This window comes from Denticeps clupeoides, chromosome 17, assembly GCF_900700375.1.
Source record: "Denticeps clupeoides chromosome 17, fDenClu1.1, whole genome shotgun sequence".
Lineage (NCBI taxonomy): Eukaryota > Metazoa > Chordata > Actinopteri > Clupeiformes > Denticipitidae > Denticeps > Denticeps clupeoides.
The window spans coordinates 3,186,028-3,212,123 of NC_041723.1; the positions used below are offsets into that span (position 1 = coordinate 3,186,028).

The 26,096-nt window shown below is 45.5% G+C and overlaps 1 protein-coding gene across 1 annotated transcript; it reads right to left on the reverse strand.

Annotated features, from left to right (window-relative positions):
- Positions 1-1,378: 1,378 nt before the first annotated feature.
- map1ab (microtubule-associated protein 1Ab) lies at positions 1,379-26,096 on the reverse strand. Its single transcript, XM_028957451.1, has 6 exons — positions 25,948-26,096; positions 17,990-18,072; positions 17,665-17,802; positions 7,219-17,566; positions 4,785-5,017; positions 1,379-4,694 (listed from the first exon to the last, which is right to left on the reverse strand). The coding sequence occupies exons 4-6, from the start codon at positions 17,411-17,413 to the stop codon at positions 4,539-4,541; spliced, it is 10,584 nt and encodes a 3,527-aa protein (XP_028813284.1). The 5' UTR covers positions 17,414-17,566; positions 17,665-17,802; positions 17,990-18,072; positions 25,948-26,096; the 3' UTR covers positions 1,379-4,538.

Sequence of the window (26,096 nt, forward strand, 5' to 3'; positions counted from 1 at the left end):
CGACGATGATGTCATGAGTACCGCTTGCGAGTGGGGGAGGGGGGAGGGGGTCATTTTATTCACATTCGTTCCGGAGGAGACCACCTGCACATATTTAATCAGATGTGCTTATGCACTACTTGTCTTTGGAAGTGTTCCCAATAAGACAAAATAAAGCATCAGCGCTCCTTTTTATACGATGCCGTCAGCGCTGGGGGTTTTAAGGGCCGTAACCAAAGCAACCCACCGGAGACTCAACACCGCTGCAGGCTGCAAGCATCAGAACTTTCTGTCATTAGCATGTTAGGGCAGCGCCGACGGTTGAGTTAAGAGGTTGGCACTGTCTCTGTTTCAGTCCTTCACTAAAGAAGAAGGTAAGAAAAAAAATAAAAACGTTGTTGCCATGGCAACAGCTTTCAGCAGAGCAGTGTGGGCCTGAGAGTGTTTGGGCCGGGGAGACGTTTGTTGATAATTTATTTGGGCCCGGAGAGGAGGAGGAGGGCGGCCAGGCTCTTGTATTCCTGCCAGAGAAAAGGCGGAGGACTGGAGCTTCGCCCTGGGTGCCTGCTCAGTTAGTCAAGATGTTTGAAATGGAGCGGCTCCACCTCCAATCAGAGCTGTCCATGCCTTAATCTTAATGTTAATTAATACTCGTCTTTATCATCCCAAACACACGTCACTATGCTTCCATCAGTAGGGTTTATAGGAATGCTGCACTTGTTGCGTACACAATATTGCCAGAAGTATTGAATTGCGCAAACATTTATGAAAGAATGAGGAGCTCTGAATTCCAACATGTCCTTGCAGAACCGAACAGAAGCAACTCGGCCACGAAGTGGTGGACGACCTACAGGCTAACGGTGTCCTCTGAATTTAACACGTCACCCATAGTGAGCAGTGGGCAGCCATGATAGGCGCCCGGAGAGCAGTGTGTGGGGATTGACTGCATTGTGCCAAATGCAATTTTTGGTACGGGATTGTTTTTCGCCCGTCAGCCTTGGTTCCTTTAGTTTCAGCGGACATTTTCATGTTAGCTTTTTGGCACGGTTCAGGGATGGCCTCTTCCAATATGACGAGAGAGCAAATCAGGGTCCATAAAGACAAAAAAAAAAAAAAAAAAAACATTCCTTGTGTTTTGACTTGACTTTCCAGAAAAGTTACAGCTGTAAATTTGGGCCACCTCCATATAAAAGCCTATGGATTAAGAATGGGATGTCATTAAAGTACATATGTGTGTAAAGGTGACCCAATACTTTTGACATTATAGTATATCAGAGCAAAACTGTGTAAAGCATAAAGCAGCACCTACTGTTTTTACGAAATGATTCTCATGTGTATTTGTTTTTTAAATAATTGTGTTAATAATTCTTGCATGTGCAGTAAACACGGACGCGAAATGTGACTTTTGGGACATTCTTTTTTTTATTGATCACCAGGATGTTTCCCTTTTACAGTAATTCAGCAGAAAGTCTACTTTTTGTTACTTAAAGATTTGATTTAAAGATAGGTGGAATATTGCACTCAGGAGGAGCAAAACTAAGTTTTAAATACGGCGGCGAAACACAGCATCTTCTTAACAACACCTCGGGCAAACAGAAGCACAGCCCATAATATATGCTATTTCATTATCATTAAGACAAACAGCATGTTCAAATATAGCTCTTTAAAATAGTTGAATTTCCTTTTGAAACAATTACATTCAGGATTATAACTAAGAAGATCACATGCAGAGATAAGGTGGTAGCATTTGCATGATGCATGTTCGAATGGGTCTATCATTTCATCGATGAGGACAAAAAAAAAAAAAGGGTTTCATGAGCTCCATTAATCTCTGCAATCTTGTTTTTGCTTCATTTGCAGTTGGGCCAGAAAATGCAAACAAACAGAAGAAATAAATACAAATCCTTGTGGTTCCGTGTGTATGTACCCAGCAGCTACACTCATACCATTCAAATCTGCGTCGTCTTGTATTTCAAGTCATTGTCAGGATAAGAAGACACTATCAGTTCATAGTGTGATGCTCTTCATTATTTATAGCATAATACCATAACCACCCCCGGGGAGAAACAAGGTAAATTAAAGGAGGAACACTTTTGTTTCGAATAAGAAAGTGTGAATTGGAGGAAGGAGAGCTGTGCGATATGAGTTTTTATGTAATTTGTTATCCTACAACCAGCAATCAAATATTTAACACACACACACACACACACAAATGTTAGTGCATTCTGCTTCTAAAACGACACAGACAGTACTCGGTACCCGGCCACAGCAAACAGGTCGGGTCTCTGGAACTGAGTCACACTGTGATGAAGTACAGTACGCCGATTCTACTCACACCACGTCTTCAAGCTTAAAAAGAAACTGTCTTTGCCCACCACTGTGCAATTTGTGTCCATGCCCGCGAGGACAGAGACTTTCGAACAGTACAGTTTTACTATCCAAGGCCCCCAAAGCTGACCTTGTGCGTTCGCAGCTTTTAATCGAAAGCTGAAGACCTTACAAAGGCCTTGTCAAAAGGCCTCCATCACAAAGACCACTTCTCAAGAGTCAAAACGCCACACTTCCAAAGGCTACGGTAGCGGAATGACGTACAGATTACACTATGGGATGCTGGTGAGTAGATTAATGTGCCTTTCTTGTATCGTTTCAGTGTCGACACTATTATGCCAAAAAAAAAAAAAAAAAAGAGATCCTCTCATTCTTTTTCTTCTCTGTCCATTCATAAAATCACAATTCAACCGAATTGGCTAAATAGTACTGAAAGTCTAAAAACAAATGGAACAAGACACTTCTAAATACATACTAAATATTACATGATACTGACACTATAAACATTATTGCAAATAAATAAGAAGGTTTTTTTTTTTTTTAACAATCTTATATCCAATTTGCACAACATGGAATGAAACAAAACCACGCTTTGTTCCTTTGACTCTTGTTGCATTGTGCGGCGGCACAAAGACAATCGTTCTCTCCAGCACACAATCCAGCACACGAAGAAACAAAGGGCACGCAGTTCCACAGCACGCTAACAAGACCCGCCCCCACGAGCTACAGCCAATCACGGTTCATGCGTCACTTTTTAACTTGCAGTAAACATTTGAAGAGGCTAGCATACCTATTACACACCGAACACCGCAAGAGGTGCGGGATTTAGCCTAAATATACCTTTTCCTTTAGAGTGAGGGATGTTGTAAAATATGTACATAATTTGCATAGACTGCGTCAGCAGGCTAATAGGACGACCAATCCAATTGCAGAAAAATATGGCTACAGCTTCAGGAGAGTGACTGTTTACAGCAGATTACATGTTATATTACGTAGTAAAATATATATCCAGACTTCTGTGGTGATCGTTAGGTTTCGTCTTAGGTTTCTCTGCAAAGAACATTCTCAGCCGCCCATCACTTTGCCAGGAAGGCACGTCTTCATTCTCTGTTAGATGCTCACGTACGTTAAAAAAAAAATAATAATTTGCTACGCTTTCTATGGAAGAGGAAAATAAAAAAACAATTTAGACAATTCCCATCACTGACGAGCCTCACCCAACAAACACTCTTCAAGTTAGGATTTGGTAAAACCTCGGATGTTCTCGTACCAGCATTCAGAAAAAAATACCTATCTTTGTTCATCTAGATTTACATGTGCAACAAGTATCTGTTAACAATGCGACGTTCTTTTTAAAAGAGCTCGTATCGATAGACTTCTGCGCGAAAGAAAGCATGTATACGCCTGTGGAATAATGTCATCGTAAAACGGCAGGATGTCTGCACTAGTTCATAGTCTTTTTAACAGCAGGCTGGAGGAATCACTTAGCCAGAAAGCCCTAAACTGGTTCACCAGCTACTGGGCCGTTGGACAAGTCAGAAAGGTCGCGATGAAGACGCGCGTCGTTTGCCATTTAATACGGAAAACGGATCTTACTGAGCTGGAGAGCGGACTGGCGCGCAAGCCGGGAATTCTCTTGACAAAAATTGGCACTTAAAAATGTCCTTTTAGGTTAGCAAATTTGGAGTTGCAATTCGCACTGCTGGTGTGGGTTGATCTCCCCCCGGAGAGGAGCGGGTCTTCACACTCGGTCTCAGCGAGCCACTCGACTCAAAGGTGGCCAATAAGACCTGATCTAGGCCCAGCACTGGTAAAATGGCACTTCACAGACACAGCGATTCCTGTTTTTGGTGAGTTTGACATTTTTACAAAAAAAAAAACACTACAGTGTGATCCAAATGCATTGCAATAAACTGAGTAAAAAGGATGTTAGAAAACATGTAAAAGGGCATTTTTGTGCTTTGATCATACCTAATTCGGAATGGAGCTTCGAAATACTGTTTAAGTGTGTTGGTCTCTTGATGTGCAGTAGACTTTTTGTACAACCCTTGTAGATGTTTTCATACACCACGGATATGGCAGGGGGGAGCATCGCCTTGTAAATAAAGAGCTATGGGTATGCAGCAACTCACAATACAAGGCAGAGCACACCACAGTTCTCCTCAGTTCCTCCATGGACAGAATGAGAGAAAAATGGAGGGAGAGGAAAAGAAGGGTTTGTATAACACCGGCTAAAACTCAATCTTGCAGGCAGGAAAAGACTCGTCCTGCATGACCACAGTGCTGCTGCTCGCCAGCACCATGATGTTCAAATCCTGCTGCTTCTCGTGGGTTTGTTGGTACCATTCCCTGGTCACCTCAGTGTCATGGGTTGGGATCAGAGTCACCTTCAAAAAAAATTAAATATGCCACAAATAAAACGTCAATTCATGACGACGATTGGCATGAAGAATAAGCCACGTCTGTAGAGTAAGTACCTGGACGTTATTTCCCCACTGAGCCTTCCCTTCAAGCAGCGCGTCTAAAACCCCCCGACTGGGCTCCTTACTGCCGGGGTCGTTTCCGCTCACCACGTAGTACGCGGCACGGACCCGCTTGAAGAATTCCTGGTCAACATTCTTAGCGCTGCAGTGGTTGGGAATGTAAGCTAGATCAACATAGAAAGGCGATCCCGGCGGAACGGCGGAACTGCTCTTCTGTGCACTAGAACCTGGGGAACGAGAACACACAAAGATTTAGTTGCGTACGTTGAACCCAGCCGGCGTAAAACGTTTGCCAGGTCAATCGAGTGGACAGCTAGACTGGTCAGTCCACTGTGGCGGAGGGAGCAGCTGAACGAAGAAGACATCGTATGTCGTCATGTGCTGACTTAATACACAATAAAGTAGTTAAACTTACACTACCAGTCAAAAGATTGGACGCACCTACTCTGTGCCGATTATGGAGACTCAGATGGAGCCATTTTGAGAAACATAATTAGCATTATTGTAGCAGGAGAAAAGTCACCTCTTTGCTTCATGAGAGATGCTCATTAACATGAGCGAATGATAAGAAAGTGTTCAGCATAAACCTTTTAGGACTGTCTAACTTAAAGTGGTCGAGAGCAGGCATTACTTCGACAGGCATTAGTCGACTATTCATTGACTGTTGAACTGATTAGTCGACTAGTTTGCTAATAAATTGCATAATTATGCAATAGTTACGCTCCAGTTTAGCTACCAGCTTTTATATTTACATTTTTACAGGTTGTTTAGATTATACAGTACAGGCCAAAAGTTTGGACACCTTCTCATTCAATGTGTTTTCTTTATTTTTATGACCATTTACATTTACAGCATTTATCAGACGCCCTTATCCAGAGCGACTTACAATCAGTAATTACAGGGACAGTCCCCCCCTGGAGCAACTTAGGGTTAAGTGTCTTGCTCAGGGACACAATGGTAGTAAGTGGGATTTGAACCTGGGTCTTCTGGTTCATAGGCGAGTGTGTTACCCACTAGTCAATGTAAATGACCATTTACGTTGGTAGATTCTCACTTTAGGCATCAAAACTATGAATGAACACATTGGAGTTGAGTTATGTACTTAACAAAAAAAGGTGAAATAAGTGAAAAAAAAAATTATTTTCTAGTTTCTTTGCTCTGATTACTGCTTTGCACACTCTTGGCATTCTCTCGATGAGCTTCAAGAGGTCGTCACCTGAAATGCTTCTCCAACAGTCTTGAAGGAGTTCCCAGAGGTGTTTAGCACTTGTTGGTCCAGCTCACCCCAAACCATCTGGATTGGTTTCAGGTCCGGTGACTGTGGAGGTCAGGTCTCCACTTTTTGTTAAGTACATAACTCCACATGTGTTCATTCATAGTTTTGATGCCTTCAGTGAGAATCTACCAAAGTAAATGGTCATGAAAATAACGAAAACACATTGAATGAGAAGGTGTGTCCAGACTTTTGGCCTGTATTGTATGTCAAATAATAAAGACATGAAAGACAATTGACTTAAAAACATATTGATATGATAAAATTTGCTGCTAATATTACAAATACACCTGCTCATTTTCCAAAAAAAAAAAGATAATTAAAAAGTATTTTTTTTCTATAAAAAAAAAAAAATCTATAAGAACAGGCATATTAGCAGCAGTAAAACAGGCCAAAACATTGTGTAACAAGTTACAATATCAGGCTACTTCAACCACAATGTATGTAAACTTACAAATAAATTAAATAATATTTACTGACAGAAGTATTTACTTATGAGACATGGGATCGCTGCATACAAGATGCCCTGTGCCGTGGGACCAGTGCATTGTGCATGTGGCGATCACTCTTGTCAGTGGATATTATTTTATCGCAGATTTTTTTCCTACCATTGAAATGATAGACTGATAATTTCTTTCTAAGTGGACAAATGCACAAAATCAGCAGGTGATCAAATAATTATTCCCCCTACTGTATCTGCCTGAAAAGTAAAAAAAATACGTGTGGCGACAATTATTGGCAATCAAATTGTTCTGCAACTATTTGAATTGTCGTTTTTTTTGTTGAAAATCCCGACTAATCGTTGCACCCCTAGTCGAGAGAAGCCAAGAGTGCGAAATGCTGCCATCTCACTTGGAGACCCTCAAAAATGTTTGTTTGCTACTTTTTGGTTTATTACATAACCTCGCGTGTGTTATTTCGTAGTCCCGTGTCTTCAGTTTTTTGTTTTATAGTGTAAAAAATGCAAGACCCATAAATGAGTAGGTGCGTACAACTCTGTTGAGTTATCTTGACACAGGCTATTTTGGAGACGGCATACAATGTGTGTGTTTGTAGCTGACACCGATCCAGATCTTAATCTGGATCTGTGATTACAGAAGAGTGGAACTACTAACCAATCTAACCAATCAGAACTGAGTGATGAGTTGTTTTTACCTATATTGCTTTTGATACCATTGACAAGTCCTTTGGCGGAGCTGTACAGATCAGCTTTAGACCCCTGGCCCTCAGACATCTTCCATAGCTGGGATGACCTGTCTGTGTCTCTCCTTCTCACAGATGAAGTCCGAGGTGAAGAATCTTTTGATGTCTGCTTCACAGGGGTGGTGGATCTTTTGCCCCTACCATCACCCCTACGCCCTGGTGAAGCAGACTTTGGCTTCCCCATGGTCTTCCGTAGACCTTTGTGACTGTCCTTCTTGACTAGTCGTTCTTTGTGGCTCTCACCATTATGCAGGACCTCTGGATCAACCATGCACACATCAGGGTGGGGTGGGTGAGGGACAGGGTCCTTCATAAGAGCTGGTAGGGGATCGTGGCTGGTTTCTGATGGTCTAGGGGATGGGGAGTGGTGTGTCCCTCCACTTCCTCCACTTGCTCCAGATGTTTTATCCACTGGTAGATGCTCGGCATCCTCGTCAGAGTCTAAATTCCCTTCAGCCGTAATGGATGGACATTCTTCTGTTTCTGGGGGTACATCTGAGTCTGACTCTGAGGGCAAAGACTCACTCAGGGAGGTGGGAGGAGTCTCTTCTCCAGCAAGCCCAACACCATGTCCGGTTGCCATGGTACTGGAGAGGGGATGCACATCTTTGCTGTCACTGTGGTGACTCTGAGCATGACTCCGTTCTTGCTTGTGTGATCTCCTCTTAACTGAGTGCTGTTCTCGCTCATCATCGTCATCATCCTCCTTGGAATGATCACTTCTTCTATCATCTTCTCCATCATCGCTAGAGAGCTGATGGGGGCTGGGATTAATGAACGATGGTGAAATGTCCCCTTTGAGGTGTTTGTAAGAGGATGGGGAAGGACTGGATGTAGTCTCCATACCGAGGTCAGTTGGACGTGCAGTTTCCTCCAGCTTTTTGGGAGCTTCTGTGTGAGATGTCTTTTCTGCTAGCGGCACTGAGCTTGGTGAAGAAGACGAATATGAGGGTTTAGTGTCATAGTGCTCCTTTACTTTTTCTTCTTCAACATTATCATCATATTCTTCTTCTCCTTCTTCATCCCCTTCTTCTTCATCATCGTCTTCACCTTCTTCCTCTTCTTCATATTCTTCTTCATCTTCATCTTGTTCATCATCATCTATTTGACCAGGCAGAGCTCCTGGGACTTTTTCCCTCTCTGGCTGTAACTGCTGGCCAGATGTGGCACTGGGACTTTGTCCAGTTGCCTTTACTTCAGTCTGACCAAACGTCTCCACTTTATCCTGATATTTGTTTCTCTGCTGATATTCTGACAGGTCTTCACCTTTCCTATCTTCTGATGTTTTCTCTTGCTTAATCTCACGTTGGTGCTCGTGAGACAATGCGGAATGACTGGATTTGGTCTCAGTACATTGGGTTTGTGGAGATGGCGATTCCACTTGCTGCTTTGATGGTACTACTGGAGGTACCTGGTGTGCAGTTGACACAGAGCTTGGAGAGGAGGAATGCTTCACCTCCTTTTCATCATCCATGTTATCATCTTCGTCCAATTCTTCCTCACCCTCCTCCTCCTCCTCATCCCCCTCTTCTTCCTCCTCTTCCTCCTCCTCCTCTTCCTCTTCTTCTTCCTCCTCCACTTCTTCATCATCTTCTTCTTCCTCCTCTACTGATGCTTTCTCACATATTTCGTCCCTTGAAGAGTCCTTGGGCTCTGTCTTACCATCCTTCTTTTCCATGATGTTGTCTGCTTTGTCCATCTTTTTGGTATCATCTTTTAATTCTTCCCTGGACTTCTCCCCTCTTTCTTCTGATGATGTTGTATAGTGTGCATCCACCTTACCGATTTCTTTAGAAGGTGCAATGACTTCTGTGGGACCATTAGAAGAGGTGTCTTTAGGCTGCTGTGGTGGCAAGACCTCAGCAAGAGAATCAGGAGTCAGTGAGTCAGAGGTTCTAGTGTCTGCTTGTGTCTCGGACACATTTAGTGCTTCTGGCTTTTGATCAGCAGGCGACAGCCGTTGACATTCAATTCGGCATGGCAGAGTGTTGTCCTCCAATCCACACGCGTCTTCTTTATTAGGTGTCTCTTCCCGGGCAGCAGGTCCTGCTTTCTGCAGTGGAGAAACATCAAACAGGGCTCTGGTAGCACATTGTGTTTCTCCAAGCTGCAATGGTTTAGTGGTGGCACAACCAGTCGGTGTTGGTTCATCGGCTTTGCAAAGAAGGTCACAGGACTGGCCATCGGTGGTTTTCAAACTTTTCCCTTCGGTCGAAGCTGCTGTGCCTGGGCAAAGAGTTTTTATCTCCTCAGAAACCTTTGTCATCGTTGAAGATGTCTTTGTCTGTAATGCAGCCATATGTTCATCTTCTGTCTGTACAACAGAGCCTGACAAATTGGAACCTTTGCTGATGTGGTGTTCATCTCTCGCGGAGATGGGGAGAAGGTTGGACGGTGCTCCAGAGGTCACAGACTCCATGACGAGCTGATGACTGGTAGAAATGGAAAGAGGAGAAGTGGTTGATGAAAATGCATATTCCACTGAAGATGAAGTCGCATGGGAATCTGAATCCTTCTCTCTCTTCTGCTGGCCATCTGTACCATCCTTGCCGAAACCTGAAGAACATTCTGTCTGATCAACTGCAGTGCAAATTCTATCCTTACACATTTCATCCTGCAGTTTCCTATCAAGTGCTGGTGGGGATATGTTTTGATCCTTCTGCTCGGTGAAGCAGGTTTGAAAGTCCTGAGTCTTCTGAGCCTTTTCCTCTGGCTTGGCCTCGGGTATTTTTGGGGTGACAGATTCACCAGATGTGGCTTTACATTCCTTTTCAGACTTATCTCTGGCACCTTTTTCTAACTCCACATCACTGGGTTCATCCTCCCCCTCTTCTTCGTCGTCCTCGTCCTCCTCCTCCTCCTCCTCCTCATCATCCTCCTCTCCCTCCTCCTCTTCCTCATCATCAATATCCTCCTCGTCAATCTCTTCTTCTTCAGCAAACAATCTTTGAGGTCCAGTGACTGTGTGTCCTTCTTTGCCCTCCTTGCCAATCAGTGGTGAGCCAACTTGAGAAAGGTCCTTGCAGGAGGCTACAACGTTGTCCTTGCGTTCCGAAGTCATGTGAGAGGAGGACGTTTCAGTGTGACTTTCCTCTTTTCCCTGAGCTGAAGACACGTAACGTGGACCATCTTTCTTTGCAGGTGAATGGTCTGAAAGTTGCTTCGCTGCTTTCTCCTCCCCTTTGTCACACTTTGACTCGGTTGACTCCTTGTTCTCCGTCTCCACCTTGGTGACCTTTATGTCAGCGACACAAGTTACTGGTGACGTCTGAGATTCGTCCGCCTTGGCCGATATGTCGGTCTCACTGCTTTCTTTTTCAGCATGGGACACCGAGAGATACGAGAAGGCATCCTCTTTTTCTCTCTGTTTCTCCTCCTTGTCCTCTGTCTGTTTTGTGCCCGTCCTGGTTTCTGACATTCCGATGTTTTCCGCCTGTGCATGATGGCCCGCTTTGATGTCCTCCGTACTCTTATCATGGCCGTTTTCCTTTACGCTGTCTTTCTCCTTGCCGGCTGTGGAAGGTAATGACCATGGTTCCACTACTGCTGGGGCCTTGTTCTCAAAGGGTTCTCTGTAAGTAAAAGCACTGTCCATGTAGGGATAAGGAGTGTCTTCCTTCAGTTCCCTTTCACATTCTTCTTCTTGACCCTTCTCTTTGTCCTCGTGTTCAGAACCGGCACTTTGGCTAAACGGGAGACTCTTTTCCATGGCATATGTGTGGTAGTCCACTTTGCTAAAAGACATTGGTTCTTCTTCGGAAATGTCTTCTGTGTGACAGGTCACGCCGGCATCAGACTGGTGAACATTTCTGTTGTCCCCAATGCTCGTTCTCTCAGACATGTCTTGTTCGGGAAGTCGTTCCCTAGGCTCCGTAAAATGCTCCTTTGTGACTGGCTTTTCAGATGCATCATACTTGAAAGCCTCAGAGCTCTTGGCAGGAAGGAGAGTCACACTGTCAGTTTGCTCCACGTCCTCCGTGTTTTTAGAAACTGCTGATGTTTCTTTGACGTTGGTGTCCTCGGATGTTTGGAAATACGAGGAGGGGGGTGTAAGTACCGGCGAAGCCTCCTCTCTCTCTCCCTCCATTTCTCTCTCGGTCTCCTTATCTTTTTCTTGTGCCTCATCCTCCTTGCCAGGGATTGCTTGTGGTTTATGAGGCTCAATAGTGGATGATGAAACGAGGTTAGCCTTTTCTGTCGTTGAAGATGGACATGAAGAAGCTTCAGAAATGCAGACACCAATACTGGACATTCCAACAGTGAGAGGCTGTCCTGTACTGCCGAACTTCGCCTCTGATTCAGACCGGTCTTTGTCATCCAGGCGTGATGATGCTTCTTCAGACACCGCTTCCGAAACTGATTCAGATTGGACCTCTCGTTTTTCAATGCTGTCCATCTTCTGTCCATCAAGAGTATAACAGAGGTCTTTATGGAAATCACTATCATCTGGTTTTAGTTGCTCAGATGAAAGTGGTGTAGATCCTTCTCCTCCTGGTTTAGAATCAAGTGGAAGTGGTGTAGATCCTTCTCCTCCTGGTTTAGAATCAGGTGAGGTTTGTAATAAAACCTTTTCCAATGTTGTCCCTTTCATGTCTGGAAATAATGTCACCTCTGTTGTCGACATCTGGATGTTGTCTAGGTGTTTCTCTTTATTTTCTAAATCAGCCATCTCCTTAGGTTCAAAATCCAACTCAGTGTTCTCTTTAAATGTGTCTGTCACTGACTGTATTGTTTTTTCTAATTGTTCTCCTGTAGCCCCTGGACTAAGTTCATTATTTCTCGGATCTGTTGTTTGCAATGTTTCTTGTTTTCGTTCTAAGTCCTTATCATTAGATTTGGTGTGTAAATCTTGTGTAGAAGACTGCGTGACAGTTTTGGACTCTGATGGGATCTCTTGAAGAGCATCTTTCAGGTTTGAAACGGGGGCTGTGGCTGATTTTTCAGAAACTGACTCTGCCGCAGGTTTTGATATGTCTTCTTTCACTTGGCTCTTTTTCGAGTTTTCTGATTTTTCGAAATCGGATTCCAGTGACAGTGGCATCCCAATATGATCCTTTTCTTGGAAGTTACCCTCTTTGTCGTCAGGCTGTAACTGTAATGGAAGTTGAGTTGTCTCAGTTTGTGCCTGTTTAATGTCTCCAGTGTCTTTTTTGGAGTCTATATCTGATGTAGAAGAAACATTACTTTGCATGCCCTCAGCCTCTTTGTCTATTTTGGACATTTTGTCCGTGAGGCCCTCTGTCTTCTCTGGTTGTGAACTTGGCATTATTACTTCTTTAGACTGTGCTTCTTGCTTGGATGTTGAATCTAAGGGTTGAATGTTTCCTTTTGTGACCTCTTTTATACAGGTAGAAATGTCTTTCGCTATTACGCCTACCTGTGTTGGCACTTCTATCTTCTCTTTTTCAAGTGGTGGCTTCACGGAAAATTCTTCCTCCGGTTTTGAGGACATTTGTGCTATTTTCTCAGAAAAGCCAGACGTTTCTTGTGCAGCATGCTCAAGATTCTTCTCTGACGACATAACTGAACTGAACTGGATATTTTCTTCTGAGACGAATTCTGATAATTGTTGAGGTTTCTCAAATTCGGTTTCTTTTTCTGTTTGCCATGGTATGTTTGCTTCTTCTGATACTGCCTGTGAAGTGTGCTGCTTTTCCTCAAGTGATTTCGTTTGGGGTGTTGTTTCCAGTGTAGTTTTTTCTAAGACTGTCTGCATTGTTTCTTGTGGATCCTGGTTCAAATCCATGCCTTCAAGCTCCAAAGGCAGGCTCTTACCATCATGTTTCTTGGTCGTATCTTGATCTGTAATCTCTACCTTTTCATACACGGACAACTCAGTGTCTTTTTCCATTTCTTTCTCTGATGCCAACAGTTGAGGGATACCTTTCAATGTCTCTTTACATTCTAGACCAACTTGTAGGGTCATGTCGGGTTGTAATTCTTGAATTTCACCTGTTTTTTTCTCAAAAATGTGTTCCTCCTTTGTGACAGGCACATCTAAGTCAGGCTTTAAAGAGTCATCTGATGGTATCTGTGGCTTCTGGTCCAACACTTGTAGTAGTGTAGTTTCATCCATTTTGGAAGTATCTAGAACTTGTGGTTTATGCTGGCTACTATCTGCTTGTTTCTGTGTAGTTATTTCACCGCTTTTGGAAGATACATCAGACGTCTCGCTTGCTTTGGGGTCGGTTTCAAGAGCCACTTCTGATGTTACCTCAGATTGTGGCTGTTGCAACTCCAGAACTATTTCAGATTTACTGTCAGCCTTGGAGGGCAATTCTGCCTTTTCTGAAATGTCCTTCCATGTTGTCACCTCTTCTGAGTGTTTTTCCTTTTCCAAATCTAATTTAGGCATCACATCAGATAGTGATGCTAAAGCGTCTGATGGGACCTTCTGCAATTGTTGTATAACACATGAAGACGCCTGTGTTTCAAGTGCACCAGTTTGTGGCTGAAACTCATCTGTTCCCTTCTCTTCTACCTCTTTCTCTTCTTTATCCCGTTCTTTCTCCTTGTCCGTTTTTTCACCTCTTTCTTCAGCTGCTTCCGCTTCACGGGAATCATGATCACCATAATCATCCAGAAATCTGCTCTCTTTTTCCTCTACAAATCGACACCCCTTCAGGTCCTTTTCATCAAAGTCTTTCTCTTCTTCGTCACTCTCCTCAAACTTTATTTTCTCCATGTAGGTTTCTTTTGTTGGAGTATCTTTCTTCTCTCCGTGGACTGTGGAAGCACGTATCTCTGTTTCCTGTTTGTCTTGAACCAGCACTTGGCTAAGAATGGACTTGTCCTCTTGCTCCTCTCTAACAGGCTCGTATGCTCCAGGTATGTCCACTTTCTGAACGCCCGCCTCCTCCGGTACGCCATGTTCTTGTTCGGGAAAAGGCTTGGGTTTGTCTTCTGTGGGTGACTGGCGGAGGGGAGAATGACTGGCACTGGGCGGTCCTGAGTGGACAGGAGAAGCCATTTTCATGGTGCTGTCATCCGGGCTGAAACAGCGCTCCTCTGTCTCGCTTGACTCTGACGTCAGAGCTTTGGAAAAAGACTGTGTCGGGGACAGAGGTTTAGTGGATGCTTCAGTTGTTGTCTCCTCTTTGGAAAGAGAAATGGCCGCTTCATCCTTCGTAACTGCAGAGTCGGACGTCTTGTCAGGGGCAGTCTCTGAAAGTGTCCCCTTGCCCTGGTGAAATATGGGTGAAGCATAGCTCTCCTGCAGCTTGCCAAGTGAGATTTCCACATTAGGCGTTTGGTCCTCGTCTTCTTCTTCCTCCTCGTCATTCTCGTCCTGAATCTTGCCTTCACCTTTCACATCCAAAGCAAGCGGCGAGCTTTCCTCAAACAGGGGGGATTTGAAGCCCTTATCGTCCTCAAGGGACGACGTCGGCGAGATGGTCCCAGCAGAGTGCAAATACTCCCTGGTTCCCTGGGTAACGTCACTTTGGGCCGTGGGTGGCACACTGTTTACGGTGTCCAGAAGCAGGGAACTTTTACCTGTGTCTTCAGTCTGAAGCGCTGCGACCGATGCAATGGACTGGTCCTCCGCAACAGACGTAGGGAAAGAGGACAGCTTGTCATATTCCGTGATGGACGTAGCCGAGGAGACGTGTTCCTCTTCAGCCAAGGGAGCTGTGATGATGTTGGTAAAGGCGGACACCACAGGTTCCTGGACACCAACGAATCCTTTACCAACGGCACCAGGCATTGTTGCGGCTTGCATCTCTCTCATCCCGTAGATCGCATCGAAAGAGCCGGTCTGGTCGGGAACAGACACGTCGTACTGGAGTGGCGGTATTCTGTCTTCGGTCTCTTCGTGGATCTCCTCGTCGGATATGGTCTGCTCAGTTTCAGAGTAGCCAGGAATGGTCTCGTCATGAATGTAAGCCAGGTTCTCTGCCGTGGCGGCTTCATGGAGAACTGATGAAATTAGAGTGGTTGCCCCACCAGCACTGGACAAATATGCATCGTCCTCCTTCTTCACCTCAGCAATCGTTTCTCCTGCCTTCAACTCGGCTTCTTTTGTCCAAATGTCGGTTTTAATCTCTTCATCTGCAATGGCGTCTAAGTCTTCTGCCTCTTCCAGCTCTGCTTTCTCAACTACATCTTCATCATGTCCAAGTTCACTCTCATGCTTCCTGACACACACATCTTCCTCGTTCTTTTGTTTTTCATTTTTCTCCATTTCCTCAACCTCATGTTTTCTATCAGTACCATCGCTGTCTCTCCGTTCCTTCCATTTGCTGTCATCAACTTCATCACCAATTCCCATATCTTCTTCCTCTTCCACAGGCCTCTTCTCTGCAATTTGTACTTCCTCTTCCTCCTCCTCATCTTCAATGGCAGCACCCTCATCTTCAAAGATTTCTTTTTGTAACTCAAGAGGAGGGGGGACTTGAAGCTCCTGCTTTCCTTGCACTGCTGCTGCCACAACTTCTTCATCTTGAGACGTCCGGCGATGTGTGGAAATTTCAGGACTTGGCTCTGCTTGATGTTCTTCCTCAGATTGTGGCCTTGGAGGTATACATTCTCCATCCGTTTGATGCGACATTGCTGGAGCTTCCTTCACCTCTTGAAAATCTTTGGTGAGATCCTCCGGAGTTGACAGAGAACTTCTCTCCTCCGCCACGCCGTTTTCCCGAACCGCTGCCTGGATTTTCTCAGGCTCCTTTTCTACGCCAGGTTTTGTCGTGTCCTCTTTCGCTTTGTTTTTCTCCGCCTTTGACTTGCTCTGCACCTTTGCCTTGTGCAAAGTTTTCCTTACTTCCGGCGTGAAGGGTTTGAGGTCAGGCTTCGTTATCTTTCGCAGCTCTGGCTTGGATGTATCTTTTGTCTTGACCTTACCGTCCTTTTTGTCGTCCTTTTTGTCGTCTTTCTTGATTTCACGGCGATCTTTCTTGATCTCTTTCTTCTCTTTGTCCTTTTTCTCATCCATTTTGGATGACTTCTCCTTGGTGTGTTTTTTCAGCGATTTCTCCTTCATGAGCTTTTTCTTTTCCACACCCTCCGTCTTGGGCTTCAGCAGCCTAGAAGGTTTGTCGCTGACTTTCTTTTCCTCCTTTTTGTCCATTTTGTTTTCCTTGACAGAGTCACTCTTCGTTTCAACAAGTGACAAGTCCTCCTGCCCATCTGTGTCTTTTTTGGAAAGCTTAGACGGCGCCTGTGTCTTGGGCGACGATTTGAGGCTTTCTTTGCTGTCAGTCCTCTGTTTGATCTTTGTCTGTTTTAGGGCTGATGGAGGTGCCCCGGAGGAAATGTCCTTTTGTGTGGCCACTGGGTATCGCAGAAAGTCCAGATGTTTCAGCTTCTCGAGGCCTTCAAATATTTTGTTTTGAGGCGCGTTTCCAGGGAACAGGACCCTGACGATCTTCTCTGTGGGACTTGCCGGGAGCCAGACAACAAGTGCCGTTACAGATGTCAGGTAAGGGACAGATATTTCTCCTTCTTTACCGTTTGGGAGCACGATGCCTGTTTTAGCCTTGCTGTTACCAGCCCACTTCTGCATGAGAAACTGCATCTCTTTACTCTCCTTGACGGGATTCAGGACATACATATCTAACCTACCCACACCCATCTTATGGAAAAGAGTGATTGGCTCTATTGTGTTGCTAACCACACGAAACAGGGGTTCTGGTTTAATTGAGAGCCTATCAAGGTATTGCAATGTAAGCGAGGCCTCTTCAATGCTCCGCTTGGCTTTCAGGTTCGATTCAGAGGTGCGGAGCTTCTCCGGCACGTTGAAGAACACCACACCAATTTCTGGAGAAATCAGGTTCTTCATCCAGTCGCTGTAAGTGGTTGAGCCCTGTGACTGCTCCTCATCCTGCTCTGCGATCTTCCTCTGGAGGAGGCCATTGATGCCGGGGAGGTTGTCGGCACCAATGTGGGTGAGAAGTATGGAGTCGATACGGTCCAAATGTCTGACAAGCTTCCAGAAGCACGACTTCCGTTCAGACCCACCATCCACTAAGATGTTAAAGCCATTTACAGCGAAGAGCGCAGAGTCACCTCTTCCCCCAGGAAAAATGTAGCAGCAAGGCTTGGACAATTTCAGGAAGCCTCCTGAAGTGGGTGGTTCAAGTAGATCAAATGGAGAAGGGACATCCACTGTCTCAGATATGTACTCTGTGAACTCCGTGACACCCTCCATTTTGGGGAGCACAGGCTCTGGGTTCAGTTTGTAGTCCAGGAAATCTCGGAATTGCTGATGTTGCCCCAAGGAGCTCCACCCCGCCTCCCCTCTGCAGGACACGGTGAGGGTGGCACGTTGCTCCGGGGGTACTTTTCCCAACACTTCACTGACCTGCGAGGAGAAGAAATATCCAGTCAAATCCAAAAAATGAAGAGAAGGAATGCACAGCGCTTTATGATTTATACTGGAGTAGCACTAAAATAACTTACCCAAGAATCTGAAAAGATGCGTAAGAAGCTTTGTGAGGTGAACACCCCAGTTTGAAGAACCAGGTCACCTTGGTCTGAGTTTTGCCCACTCAGGACCAGGAGTTTGTGTGCAGCTGGGTCAGCAACAAGGGACTGGATCTGGGACAGTGAAAGAACCAAAAGGGAAGGTTAAAATAGACAGAGCGGAAGGGGGCGGCAAAAAAAAAAAAGAATATTAAACTTAATATTCTTAATAAACATTAAACCAAAGACACATGATTTCACGTTAAAAAAGATTTGTCAATACGTGGCAACAAACTCGAGACGTCTACAAACATAATCTCACCTCTGAGACAACCGTATCCCCAGATGGGTTGACTAAAACCACAGTCTCAAGGACATTGCTTCTGTGTTGCAGAGTTCGCTGTCCTGCAATAAATGTATACGTCCGGTTACTTATACAAGCATGTCTGTCCAAAGGCTGTCCAAAAGAAGAGTAAGACCTTTTAGCTGTCTGTATCGTAATTTGTTCCTGGACCAAGCCAGGGTTTTTTCTGGAAAGACGATCTTTTGTATTTCGGAGGCTACGAGCTTTGTGGGGTGTAGGTACTATTACAACATAAGCAAGACAAAGATGAACAAAGACTGCAGTTTCCGGTTAACCTCATGAGAACCCTACACACTGATTGAGTTTTGCATATTAATATAAACTGTGTGAGTAGACATACGCTGTCATTAGGGCATTGGGGCAGTGGTGGCCTAGCGGTTAAGGAAGCGGCCCCGTAATCAGAAGGTTGCCGGTTCGAATCCCGAGCCGCCAAGGTGCCACTGAGGTGCCACTGAGCAAAGCACCGTCCCCACACACTGCTCCCCGGGCGCCTGTCATGGCTGCCCACTGCTCACCAAGGGTGATGGTTAAAAGCAGAGGACGCATTTCGTTGTGTTGTTGTGCTGTGTATGACAATCACTTCACTTCTTTTCCCTGTATTCAGTTTTATTGGTGTTTATTCTCTACAAAGCCATGAGGGGATTTAACGAATAATGAAAAAAAAGGCTTGCTGAACACAGCATGACTGGGCAGCCTGGGCCAAACTGGCTTGGGTTCAGAAGAGCCTCAACGTACCTCTTCTTATCAGCAGGACAAGAAAAAAATGAGCTTCCTGAGAAGAGCTGGGCAACATATGGAGAAGTCTAATACTGTAAATAGATTTCTAGTCAACATAGATCTATGCATAACTTACTTATTACACATTCAACAAACCATAGAAAATAAACACTTCGCTCAAAAAAATGTAAACAGCATGCTGCAAACTGATGGAGCAATTTCAGTGCTTCAAAGGCATGCAAGAGATCCCTGAGAGGACCGTATTAAGATTTCAGACTGGGACACAGAGTCGTGATTGAAGGTGGTGCTTCAAAGTGTTCAAAGCACGCGGCCCAAAATGTGCACGAACATCAAAACCCCTGGCAGGCAGGAGAAATGGCCACGTCTGTAACCATGCATTCATAAGATCCATGATTCACCCCATATTATTTCATTTCGGGGATTTGGTTTTCTCAATGCAATGACCTCTGTCTCTCCCTGCCTCGTGAGGTGAACTAGAGGACAATGGACTGCATAGGTGGCTGCTGCATCCTGCCTTACCCTCCTGGCTAAGAACACTGCAGCAGCGCGGACCTGCTATAAAATGAGTTTAAGACACGTGCTGACTGGATGGCTTTCTATGTAGAGCAGGAAAATGGAACCTGCCTGAGGAGCCCCCGTGTATATGATGTGGTTTTAATTTAAAACCTCCTTTCTGAAGGCCCCCCGCTATTCAGTCCACAGCGTCTAATTCACTGTCAAGGTAGAAAACCATCACTTCTCCAGCGATGCAGACAGTTAAGGTATTTGAAGGATGCAATTGCCGAATCTTTATTCCCGCCAATTGCCCGGATGGCACATCTGCCGAAGGATTGTTGGTTCAAATCCCGAACCGCCAAGGTGCCACTGTGGCCCCCTTGAGCAAGGGACCGTCCCCACACAGTGCTCCCCTGGCGCCTCACTAAGGATGATGCAGGGTTAAAAGCAGGGGACACATTTCGTTGTGTCACCATGTGCTGCGGTGCAGAGTTTGACAATGACCAAACAATCACTTTCATTTTCAGGCTCAGCCCTTAAGAGGAATTCAGCACCATAGACAGCTGCTCAATATTCAACAACAAATCTAATTCATTGTCACAGTAACTACATGGAAATGCAAATTGCACTGGCTAAACAACAACTTTTTGGATTGAATGTCTCAGAATAATTGATACAGGATTGATGGCTTTCAAGATTTTCATCTAGACTTTAAAACAGTGACAAATAAGACTCAAATGCTCATGTTCATATAAACAGTTATTCTCAATTAAATAGATTTTACTTGATAAATGTGATCATGTCAGCCAGTAGATCTTGACAAAAAAATAAATAAACTGAAAAAATTAAACTCTTGTAACTGAACTGTCAACTTTTGTGTTTTTAATGTGAGCATCAGGTACTATACCACATAAAAAATAGAGGCTCATTATCAGCAATTCTTTATGAAATAATTTAATTATCATAAAAACAGATGGTTTAAGCAGAGACAAGATGTCTGTAAAATACAAGTAATGTGTTCCTGCTCTTAAAGCTAAAGAAAAATGAGTTGATTGTTTAGAAAATTATTGATTATTCATCCACTCCAGAGCAGCAGTCACAAGGCAGTGCTTTTCACCCTCATCACTGAAGTTCCACCTGAGCTGACCTGTTTGATATAAATATCGTCGCATGAGCTCCCAAAATGAGAGCACATGGTGAAAATAACCCGAATCGGAGCACTGACAGTGCACAGACCAGCCGCTGCACTGTTCCAGATACCTGCTCCAGAAATAGCAACAGAAAGGAAAAGGAGGTTCAAGGAAGTTCGCCTCCAGAGCACCTGGGTGGAATGTCTGGATCAGGCTCTTTTTTTTTTTTTTAATGAACCACGTACATATTGGCATAACCTTGATAGAAGTGCCTTTGTGCGTCTGTGTTTCGTTCCTTTAGTGCCATGTCTGCCGTGGAGTACAACCCAGCATATTTTTCAGCACCCAGGACAGTCCATGACTTTACATTTACGGCATTTGATGTACAACATGCTTTCAGGTTACCATCAGTGAAGTTTATCAGGTCTGGTTCACCAGGACCCGAACCATAAATACATTTTTACACTCTGTTGTAGGTTTTTTTTTTAATACATAATACTGTAAGAAAGTGAAGTCAAGTGATTGTCACTTGTGATACACAGCAGCACAGCACACAGTGCACACAGTGAAATTTGTCCTCTGCATTTAACCCATCACCCTGAGTGAGCAGTGGGCAGCCATGACAGGCACCCGGGGAGCAGTGTGTGGGGACGGTGCTTTACTCGGTGGCACCTCAGTGGCACCTTGGCGGATCGGGATTCGAACCGGCAACCTTCTGATTACGGGGCCGCTTCCTTAACCGCTAGGCCACCACTGCCCCAAAAAGAAAGTTTATGAAAGTATCGTCTAAAGAGGAACGTCTTGAGATGCCATTTGAAAACGCTGACTGTGCTGCTCTGACCTTGAGGGGAAGTTCATTGCACCACCCAGGGGCCAAGACATGATCAGTTAAACACTGACGTCAAAGAAATTCTGTGGCATTTTGTGACCAAGAACCACGTTCAAGCTGATAATACGATTTCCACGACGCCGACATAGACCCAGGGTCTATCAAATCAGTTCCCCCAACGCCTAATTCAACGTGTCTAATCTCAGGTAATGTGGGTCAGCGGGGTTTATTAGTCGCCAAAATACGCGAGCTTGTCTCCTGAACACCGTCGGTCGCTCCAAGGCCCTCGTAAGCTTCCCCGAGGCTCAGGGCTCCGGTCTTAACCCGTCTCCCTCTGCCCCTTCACAGGAAGCCAATGTCCCAGTTTCATCCGGTAATCCAAGTCCTGTGATTTGGCACAACTGAATGGTTCTGCTGGTAAATCCATTAATGCCTTGTTGCTAATCGGTGCTGTGCCAACCAGGTCTGACGCCACCACCTGGGCAAGGGCAAGGCAATCGCTCCCTACACATGCCCCAAAACCCATCTGATTATTCATGCAGTCCTCCACACAGTGGCATTTTGATGACGGTTATTGAGGACAGAGCGAAAGCCAGAGGTGCCAGGAGATTAAACTGGACTATGGTGTGACAAGGAGACAATGAGGGGCGTGAGTCAAGGAGAATACAGTCAGACGAGGCAAGGAAAAGAGGGTCGGAGGGAAGGAGAAGGGTCTGCTGATGGATGGGAAAGAGATGGACGAGACAGGGGAGGTGAAGGGAGAAACGGACTCCCACAAAAGGGCAAAAGCCGAGTGCTGGCAGTGCAACGGCGTATCCTGGAAACCAGGCGTCCCGACGCGCAACAGGCCAACTATGAGATCATTGCATGCGAAGGCAGAGGATCAAAGTTCAAGCTCGGAAGTGTGGAGCGCCACGGCCTCCTGTTAGAGCTGAGCAGAACATTCACTTTTAACTCGATTCTGTTTAACTCAATTCAAATATTTGTAATTTTTTAAGAGAAGGACGCATCCAGTACAACATTGGAAATGTTCAGTCTCCTAATGCAAAAAAAAAAAAAAGAGCAAAACAAGTCTAAATCGGACTAAAACCATGCCGCAAACACCACTGGTCTGCATGGCGGTCTTTTATCTGCACCCTCCAGGTGGAACTAGAGGTGCAAACTAGGCGCCGCCCTCAACGATGGTCCACAGACACCAAGGCCTGAGTGTTGTGGAGCTATTCTTAGCTGCTTTGGATCCATCTGTCTAGGTTAACCTCACCTACCACAAGGTCCCTAGCGGCATGGAGAATTCACTGGGTTGTGAGGTTGTGATTTGAAAAATGGCAACAACCTCATAACATCTCATAAGCAGTTCGTTTAATCTGAGAACTGAGAAACTTCCAGGTGTTAAATTCTTTTAACTGGTTTAAAAAAAAAAAAAAAAAAGAACAGGAACATCCTCTGCTGATCTGCGGTGCACAACAGCATTGCATTCAGCATTCTGACACATCGCAGCGCTGCCATCGGCTGTCTAACAAAATGGAACGTTCCTGTCTCCTTTAGATGCTTAGACAGCAAAAGCCCCTCGCCCCCCCCCCTATAAAAAAAAAAATATATATATATATATTTACATATTTGTATATAATAATTCAGAAGGAACAAGAGTAGATTTGTTGTGTAAGACGTTGTGTACATTGGGCCAGCAGCTTTACCCACGGCCTCTTAATGGCATACGAGGAGGCCAGAGGATTTAGCGGCGGCTTAAGGTAGATTTGAAGTCTGGCAACAGACAGGCCGGACTACAGCCTGGTTACCTGGTAATGCGAGCTTATTAGAAACAGCAACTCTGTAGATGTTATGACCTACATACGTGTTCATCATTTGAAAACGGCTCGGTTTCTTACATAACCGGATTGCGCCTAACAAATGGTTTTCGGCCTAAATGAAGGAACAGATCTTTTTTAGGCCAGCGTAACAACCTCTGAAGGTGGAGTCAGCAGCTCGAGGCTGAAACATGCTTTATGGGACCAGCGTAGTGTGGCCTGCGATGGTGGATCAATGTTCACTGCTGCAAAGAGCAGAGCCGAGGTGGAATAGCGCCGGCGCCCACACGCCCGCCAACACACACAACCGCGGAGGGAGAGGGAGCGAGACTGGGAGCCGGATGCGAGCGACACGGCAAGCCTGCAGCAGGGGTCAGCGGTGCCATATGTCCGAGCATAAAACAATAGAGACCATTTCTAAACGCAGGAATAATCAGCGTTCGCAGGCAAGTCCAAAGTCCCGCAATAAATCCAAATGAGAAGGATGATTAGTTCAATCAGATCATTGCATAAGCTAGTCAGCAATTATGTTGAAATGGCAAAGAGGGATTTTAAAAAGCCCACACGTTCTCGGTAGTACAAGGCAATATGGCGGCTAATCGGTTCTAAAGTATCATTCCTATTCAGATATGAATTTTTCACTATCAAATATGTGGACGTTCACCTGCTGTTACAAGCATTTTTATTGTGGACATTTGCATGAATGGTGTGTCACTGAGAGGGACTAGCGGAATTAATCCACTACAGACAGGTTCTTAGTCTGAGAACAAGCCTGTTGATTAGAGGAGAAGGCGATGAGAGATTTATGATTCATGACAAAATTGAATGAATCCCAGAGGGAGGAATGAATTGGTCACCGAGGCCCACTGTCCCCCTGCTGGGCTTCCGACGGTGATAACAAGACGCCTCGTGCGGCAAAGTAAGCCAACTGCAGGCAATCCGGTGTCAGGTCTACGATAATGTTCTCCATCCGTCCATCGAGCCGTCCATCCATCAGAAGCCGGCTCCTCCCAGGCTCAACAAGTTTCTCCAAGGTTGCTGAGGTCCTCCAGGCCAAATCACAACAGCTTCTCCCTGTGCTCACTGCCCAGAGCAGCTCGGCGGCACAGTTGCTGGACAGAGCAGAGGAGGATGGGTAAATTGCACGGCTCAGCGTGCTGTTCATCACGGCAGCTCAATACGACAACAGCATTACTTCAGCCGTTACACCCGCAGCCAGTCAATTTCACCACCGCTCCTCCTCACAGCCATAAATAAGACCCTTCGATCATGCTCCTGCGCCAAGACTTTACATGGGATCCAAGAGAGGAACCAGAGAGGACCACCAAAGAGCCACAAATTGGACCTGTTCAATCCTTCTCCAACACCTCAAAATCTAGCATCTGTGAGCTAACACAGAAAAACATCTTGTTCTTAACTTGGCCTGGTTTTTTATGTCTTCAAAGAAAACAAAATCCCTTTTACATGAGACATTTTCAACAAAAAAAATATATCTGAAAGCACTTTTGGAGGAGCCTGGACCAGCAACGTGGCATCTACAGGACGTCATCATATGGTGACCCAACGTCACACCAAACAAACGTATTAACATAAAATGACGTGAACATTGTGCCTTGGGTCAGTGGTGGGCTTTCGTGGGTCCATTGAGTCCCCTGATCTTAGAACAACAGAAAAATCCATTCTGAGCATGCGAATCGTAATTAAGGTCCAGTCGTTTGGTGGAGGCGCCAGCATTATTAACCTGTTCCGATGAGACAGAGGGTCTAAGCATGAATATTTCAGAGGCATCGACTGCCTTGACATTAGCACAGCGTCACAAAGCCGCCACTTACTTCTTCAACTGGAGACCAGCAGACGGTCAAGGGGAAGAGGCCAACAACGTGACCTTCGTGTTATTTACGAAGAAATGCAGTCCGTTCTGGAATGCAGTTTAAATAGCGAATGTTTGAAAAAAAGAGAGACAGGAACAGAGAGATATATAGAGAGAGAGAGTGTGAGAGAGAGAGAGAGTGAGAGAGAGTGAGAGAGAGAGGAGTCACACCAGTTCGCTGAGTCACCGAGCTGCCCTGGCAACAAAAGAATAATCGATGTGTTAAGGGCCTTCTGGAAGTATGAGAAATCTCTAATAAACATATCCACCGGAATCAGATACTGGAATCGACAGGGGTGTGAAAGAAGGGATGAATTAAAAAAGGAATGTAAAGATTACACTTACATGCACATACAACACTCAGCATTATGTTGGCGGGCGCACTGTGTGTCTTTTCCAAAAGAGAAATCTGTAGCAGCGTTAGGACTTTTATTGATTTTATTTATGCATTTTTATTTCATACGGCCCCGGTCGCCGAAATGACGCAGCATCATCAGGTGCCACCGCAGAAAAGGAACCTGGAGATTTATAAGACGCCCGAGAGGCGCTGCGCCCTTTATCTTCAAATGAATTAATCCCGCTCCCTCGCCCGGGAACAGCAGACGATGTCCCGGTCTCGGCCATAAGCTGTCCACGCACCGTTCCGCGACACCACGGCCACCGCTTGACACTGTCCTCTTCTGCGATCGCGGGAATGGACCTGCGTGCCGCATCATTTCACGCGCGTAACGGGGCGCGCGATTTTACGCACGATGAGACGAGCGGTCATACAACATCAAAACGAAAAAAAGTTCGAGACCTGGTCACGTCAGGACACGGGACACCACAGAGCGGTTTGTTTTGCCGGCGACAAAACTCACGTGTCCCAGTGAATAATCCAACTGGTCGGGTGTGACAGGATCACGATTAACTACGTATCACGCAACTCCGGGACCAAAACACCCATCACCGATGGTTTTTTTTTTTCTTTTTCGACAACACGTGCATCAAAATAGGCGAGAAAATCACACGACCCAACCCCGTCGCAGCGAGCCAGCGGCGGTACGTACCGGTGCTGATGCTGGCGACCCGAGCCGAGCGCAGTCCGCCGCCCCTGCGTGGGTCCGCCGGGCGCCGTGAAGGGTGTGGAAGGGAGGGAGTGGCCCGCGCGAGGATTGGCGGATTCGGACACCGACGCAGACCGTCAGCGCGACCGGGC